At 41.4% G+C, this 7222-nt stretch overlaps 1 protein-coding gene across 1 annotated transcript in view; it reads left to right on the top strand.

Annotated features, from left to right (window-relative positions):
* The first annotated feature begins 462 nt into the window (after positions 1–462).
* The window catches only part of col5a2a (collagen, type V, alpha 2a), a 36185-nt gene continuing 29425 nt past the window's right edge, over positions 463–7222 (top strand). Inside the window, exon 1 of the mRNA XM_017435412.3 lies at positions 463–674. Coding sequence (XP_017290901.1) covers positions 590–674 — 85 coding nt within the window. The 5' untranslated portion in view covers positions 463–589. The remainder of the gene's footprint in view (positions 675–7222) is intronic.

Raw genomic sequence — 7222 nt, 5'->3', positions numbered from 1 at the left:
AAAATTATTAATTTTACTGCAGATCTTTACAGTTTCATCAAGGATTAACCCCCCCCACACACATTGACAATCACAGACTGGACAAATTAAATGCTCAGTGCACATTTTTCAGCAGAAAACAATAACTGTAAACTCTATTTTTTGCTTTTAATGACGCAGTAAAAAAGGAGATGAGCTCCTCAGCTGACTGAGTCTTGCAGAAGCTGCAGTAATGCGGTACTTTTATGGTCTTGCTTGGTAACAATTTGTAAAGACAACAAAAAAACCTTCAATCGGATTCATCTTCCCTTATCTTCCACTGTGAGAGAGGTTCACAGATCCCGTGAACATGGGTGTAGTTCTCTGTGAGGGGACGGCTGTGGGACGAAAGGGGGAGGAAAGTTCGGCTTGCCAGCATTCTTCTCAGTTAAAGCTGTAACTACACAAAAAAAAAAAAAAAAAGCCTGGGTTGGGTCTGCTTGCTGCTTACAAGGAGAGGCACTCCTGTATTCATGGTGGTGCTGTGATAACTGGAGCCCTTTTTTCTTCCATCCCTTTCCCCCCCTTTTTTTCACTTTGCACAAAAAAGGCTCATGTCTGTCTTATAGACATGATGTTCTCTGTGCATTTAAGGACTTTTATTTTTCTGGTGGTCCCTCGGGTTTTGATTGTGACATGTCAGGGAAGCGCAAATGGTAAGTGAAGCTCCAATTTATTTGTTTTAACAACTGATTTCTGTCGGTGAGAGCGTGCGAGGGCTTGCCTGGACTTGAAACTTTTTGGAGTTTGAGTTTGCAGAACATCTTCTGTGATCGTGCTCTTGATTTAAAAATGAGAAGTTGCTTCACAGAACTCCATTTTCTGCATCCTGTGTTGGATTTCTTGTGCCAAAGTGAATTTCTCCTCACACATGACAGCTTCATCTGTGCTGTGGACTTTAAGACGAGCCTTACATGGTCATCTGAGCGTCTGCGGAGCTCGGAGACGCTTTGGAAGAGATAACTTTTCAGTGGATTGTTTGTAACATGTCAGGAAACAGTCATGCAGACATCTGTCAGTGATTGTAAGTGATGTCACCCTGAGGCTCTGAAAAAGTGCAGTTCAGGCTGGGGGGGGGTGAGCACCTTTTTGCAGTTTGGCATCACTCTTTGCACTTTGGAACAGTCATTAGGAATCAGGAGAAGCATTTACTTATTTCCCCTTTAGACTGCATCGCACATCTGTGAAAAGAATTTAAGCATTGAGGCTCGCGCGCCTCTGAGGGAACACGTTAATTCAGGACAGATGTGAGGAGGCTGAGATGCTGTTGGATCCAGGATGGAAACACCTGAGAGTTCTTGTTTTACTTGGGCTCTGTTCCCACCTTTATTTCTTTATTTCTTTCTTCTTTTTTAAGCGTGAATATGTCGTCTGGTGTCGTCACGAGGGCTGTGATGATGTCATGAGCTCGACGGCCTCCAGGTCAAGTGTGGAGTTTAAAAAACTTAACATAACTGCAGTTTTTAGGTGTTTTTTTTTCTCCTTTCAGTTCTTTTTGAGTTCAGTGTCATGTGAGAACATTGTGAAAATATGGGACCAGTTGGAGCACCACCTTGTGGCGCCCTAAAGAACAAGTTGAGCATTAACTCTGATTCTGTACGTTAACAACCAGGACAACACGGACGGCTCATTCTTAGAGTCATATAAACACTAATTAAAATTTTAAAGAGGGGAAATAAAAGCTGCTCTGTAACCGTGTGGATTTTAGCTCTGATTCAGCTCTCTGTTCATGAGAAAAAAACATCTTTCAAGCTTCTTTCCATGGAACAGCGTTGGATGAGGTGATTGCACATCAACCATAAAATCCAACGGAAAGTTTAGGGGGGGGCTTAGTAGGCCAGAGGAAAATGTGGTTCACCAGCAGTTTGGGGACAATGAACGTGCATGAGGGGGGGAGAGAAGGCAGAAATAAAAATTAAAATTAAATGTATACCAACCAGCTGCATTTGTACTTTTTAATTTTTTTTTTTATTTGACTCGGTTAGGGCAAGAAAACCCGAGTACTCGATGTCTTCAAAAAGTTATTTCAACTCTTACTGAAACAAGAACCCACTCCAGGTGCCATTAATTTTTACAGACTTAAAAAAAACTCTACAATCTTAAAGGTTTATGCTCATATCTGACAAACATTTTGGCCAAAGTCCTAAATGTCCTCTCTGACCCACAACAAATTTGAGATAACTTGAATAAAACTTCACCATTTGGCCCCTTTTGTTGCCAGCAGGTCCTACAGACTTTACTGGTTTCAGCAGCCACATTAATGAGCCATTAATGGGTCAATATGTCCGTTTCCACGGGGGTTATTGATTTATTATCCAAAGCAGTTGACTGTAATTTGCTTGAACTATTCAGTTTTTGTCTCTTTGCTTTGTAAGGCTCATGATGATTAATTACCTCAATATTTAACTCTGACTCCCATCCTGAGTGCCATTACTGGTACCATTTAAATATCAGTGCTTCTCCACTTTCTGCTTAAATTAGTGTCCAGTCCTGGTCCTTGACGACCACTATCCTGCAGGTTTTAGATGTTTCTCTGCTGCAGAACGCCTGGTTTGAATGAATGGGTGATTACCGGGGTTCTGTAGAACTGAAGGTCATGTTGAGGAGGAAATCCAACTACTACAGCAAGGAAAACACTAAAACCTTTAAGATAGTGGCCCTCAAGGACCAGGATTGGACATCACTGGCTTTCAGGGTTGATTTTAGGCATTTTGGGACCAGTTATAAAGACTCTTCTAGGATTACAGGACTGTTAGTCTTACTAAAGAGTAGTTATAAGCCTATGTGTTTGCTTTCGCAGCACCAAAGGAATGCTGCGATTGTGAAACACTTGGCTGATGGTCTGTGCAGTCGTGTCACGTATGTAGAGTATGTGACATTCACCAACAGTACCAATGGAGTCCTCCAGGCTGAAAGGCTGAAAAAGCATTAGAAGAAGAAGTTTTAGAAGCCGAGACAGATCAGTCTATGTGTTTAAAGAAGAATACATCACAGCAGATGATGGGGACGGTTCAGAAATTTCGTTTTTAGCAAAGATAAAATGGAAATTTTAATAGCGTGAATGCTGGAAGAGCCTTCAGTTTGCATCTGTGGGTTGAACACTTCACCTTTCATCAGTGGAGGGTCAGTTAATGCGAAGCAGGAGAACTAAAGAATAAATAAAAGGACTCAGTAAATTATATGGACTGAAAATGGCCCCGGTACAACAATTAAAAAATTCAAACTGCCTCTAATAGTTGTAAGATCTGATCCCCTGTCGTCTGAAAGCATCTATGATGGTAGGATTTCTAAGGGACTCGACTTTTATCCAACAAAACAATTGCTTTTAAAATCCAAACCTATTTAAAGCCAATGCTGAACATTTAATTTGCTACAAAGCTTGCGACTCGAGTCATGTGTGGAAAAGATCAAGGAGCAGACTTTAATCTTAAAATTGCAAGTGTTGTCGCCGGAGTGGATTAACAGGATAAAAATGAAGCATACAAAACCTGAAAACTGTATTTAAATCTGCAGAAATGGTTAAATGATGTTTAGAGTTGGGTTTGGACGTAGAAAGGGAAGAAAAAAAAGCCAATAAAGTTTGTTTTTGACTTTAATAACAGAAACCAGGCGTCCGGTTCGCTGCGTTTTACTTTGTATCCGTGAACATTCCCACACAGATCCAGCTGTAAAACATCTTCATAGATGTCGCATCAAAGCGACTCGGTGGCTTTGTCGAGTTACACTTCTCACGTTACAAGCTTTTTAATATTCAATTCTGCCAAAATGCAAATCGGCTCCAAAAGCTTTCAAAAAAAAAAAAAAACTGGCATTCCGATCGAACAAACCAACATGAGGTCACCCTGTCTTCCAAATTGCTTCCAGTTGCTGTTGCCACATCACTGACATTGCAACAAATGGTCTGTTTTCTACCAAAGGGTCCAAACATGTGAATTCAACCAGGTCCACAGACGGACTCGATTAGAAACACATGCTGCATTTTTGAGCTATGACTTGATTACATGCCTCTTTTCTCTCCGAGTTAAAGGAGGTCGGGCTCAGCAGAATCGTTCAGAGTTTAAGGAGGAATTATCATCGGGGGGGGGTGTCTGGTGTTAAACCTGGGGTGGCACAGCAACGAGGCAGCTTGCGCCTGCGAGGACTGCGCCATGAGAACCACTTATAAAACCCTCACAGTCAGCGAATGGAGAGTCGGGGCGGAAGGATGACTTCCAGATGTTTTAACAAAAAAAAAAAAAAAAAAACAACTCTGATTGTTGGGAGAGGAGGAAATTAAACTGCAGATGCATCATGAGCACGGACAGATGTGAAGCTTCCTGCCTTGTTTAGGAGACCACATCATCGCCTGGATCTTCACAGGTTCAAGTTAAAGCAACTGTTTGTGTAATTACGGGTTTCCTGTATTCATCCATCTGTCCTGTTCGAGGCCGAAACAAAGAACAGGCGGCGTTTTCCCAGAAAACTCATTCTAATTAACAATGCACCAAAATGGCACCTCGAGCCTTTCAAAACATGACGGGTCTGGAAAAAAAAGTGCAAATTTGGGCTTTTTTTCTTGAATTTCACTCAAGGTAGTTAAGTAAATTACAGGTAACAGCTGTAACCTACAAAAAGATTTCTACGGATAAGCATAATAATTTAATGCATTTTGATTATTTTCGTATGTAAAGTGTATTTAATGTAACATTCCTAATGTAGTTCCCTGATCTTTTAATGCAATGAAACTAGAAGTCCTTGAGGCCTTGCGTGCAAAGGTTTTAAACAAAACAAGCACTTAGGGCTCAGTATCTGCAAATTTGACTTTTTTAATAGAGAAACGTTAACTCCTGTCTCTTTAACTTCGTCTATCTGTATCTTACAGGTTTCATAACTTGAAGCATTTGCAGCTCTTTAATTGTTCTCGGTTGTTTGTGTCCGAGCAAACATTGTGGAATCCAGTAAAACAAACATGACTGCGATAAGGCTCAATGAGCTGTTAGATGGTGTGCAGCCCAGCCTCTGTTGTTACAGCTGCTTGTAGTTTTTCCAGCAGATTTAGAGGCGTGGGGGTGGGGGTGGGGTGTGGGGGGGGAGACAGCTTTTACCCCCTGGAGCTGATCCTCTAAAGGTTGGCAGGTCTCGCTGCGAACATGACTGTTTCAAAGGCCGCTGCTCACAATCCTCCAGTTTTTATCTGGGAGCTCCGTCTCTGCGGTAAACGGGTTTAAACTATCATGTGTGAACAAGTCTGGAAGCAATTTTGCTTGAAAAATGGCATCTTACTGTGTGTAAATGACATGTTGATAAACATTAGCTCATAAATTCTTAAAAATTTGAAGGTACTGAACTAAATACTACTCTTAGTCGTGTTTGAATGCCACAAAACGGCGACAGTTGGCCATAATTGCACGTTGAGGCTCGGCCTAAATGCTATGTTGTAGCTCGGCTGTGTATATTAAAAGTCCAGAGGGTGAAGGAGCGAAGCCACACGGTGTTACAGCGGGCGACGGGGGTCAGACGTGTGGCCTCAGGTTTGTTTAGGCTCTCCAGCAGCTGAAGGACTTTTGGCAGAGCGGCTCCAGGTGTCGTCTCATAACTTCTGTCTGCTTTAAAGTAACCATGTTAAAGTTGGTCTTGCTCTAAAATCTCTCATATTTCATGATGTTAATATGACATTATTTACCACTTATTTTGTGAGCTTGAATTAGCTTAAATTTCACTCTATGACCCTATAATTTTACTAACGAACAGAGGAAAAATTGCAAAATTAAACAACTAAAATCCACTCTAAAATGGAACAATAGTGGATTTTTTTTTTATTGGTTCTTAAGCATTTTCCACCAACATGTACTGAAACACTAATCAGCGTTTGTTGAATTTGGATTTTGACAGAAAAAGTACAACTTTTATATATTTAACTAATTGGACTAATAATAAATTCAACTTTTATGTTGGATTGTGGCCTGTTCCATCATATCTGTCTTTTCTGTGTTTTCCAACACATTCTGTTGGAAAAGTGAATAATTCGGTTAAAAGAAGGGTGCATTCTTCTGACACAACGCTGAGTCTGTTCTGCCCGTTAGCTACTGACCACAATGTGGAGTCAAAGTTCCCGACCAGACCGCGTCTCACGCTGAGACGGGCCGACGAGACGTGGAAATGTCTGCTTGTAGACGATGACTCACAGTGACCATTTAACCTCAGTGATATCTGCAGAAGAATGACTAAAACAGGGAAAGAGCTGCAGGGTTAGGTCATCTGAGCTAACTGACTCTTTGAGCTATCACATATGAAACATCCTCGCTGATCAAGCTTCCAGTTGTTTACAGCCGGCTGCGGTAAACTTGTGCAATTCAAGAGGATTAACAAATCCCAATTTGAAGTCTGTGAGACGCTAACATTTGGCGTTTTTGTAAACAAGCTTTAAGCGTAGTCACGTGTGTTTGGGACGGGAGAAGCTGCAAAACAAGCTTATAATTTTCTTTAGCATTAAAACCACACGTCAGGTCTGTCGGTGTTTATTTACCTGGGCTAACTCTGAAAACTATAAGTGCAGGCTTTGAGAGGCTCGGATATCAACTGCCTGTTGAAAGGCGGGCAGATCTGTGGGCCTTTATTTGACTTTTTAGCAAAACGTCTCATGAAGCACTGAATGGATTTTAACGACATTCTCAGAAAGTAATCATTGGATGTAGATTCACAACTGATTAAGATCTGGAATCAGCCTGATTCAAGATGGCTGCTACAGCTAACCAACTATACGAGACAAAGAAAGGATACGACTCAGAAATTGAGGACAACATTTACGTGCAGTAGCTGAGAGTCGTCCCCAACACAAACTCTGAGCACCAAGGGGTCATAAACTCTCAGAGCAATTGGTGCAATTGTGTAATTGGTGCAATTGTGTTTAACTTTTATTTTCAAAGTCTGACCAAATTAGCTTTAACTTCATCATTTTCTAACTTAACAGACCCTCCAGGATTTCACGATGTTGCGATCGCAACTATTAACGCAAAATCAAGCAAACCCCGCGAAATCGCAACTTTTTTCAACTTTTTCCAAAACACCGCAACTTTAACCCCAAATAACTCAGGAAGAAGACACGTGACGTCACTTCCTGTTAACATCAGAATGCCGGGAGCGTGCAGGAGCAGCGACCGAAGCCAAAATGTGCGCTAATGCTTCACATTTGCCCACAAAGATTTCAGCAAACCAGTTTCCTCCC

Source organism: Kryptolebias marmoratus, linkage group LG6 (genome assembly GCF_001649575.2).
Source record: "Kryptolebias marmoratus isolate JLee-2015 linkage group LG6, ASM164957v2, whole genome shotgun sequence".
NCBI classification, from domain to species: Eukaryota; Metazoa; Chordata; class Actinopteri; order Cyprinodontiformes; family Rivulidae; genus Kryptolebias; species Kryptolebias marmoratus.
The sequence above is the reverse complement of the archived record's forward strand: the minus strand, read 5'-3'. Positions and strand labels throughout refer to the sequence as shown.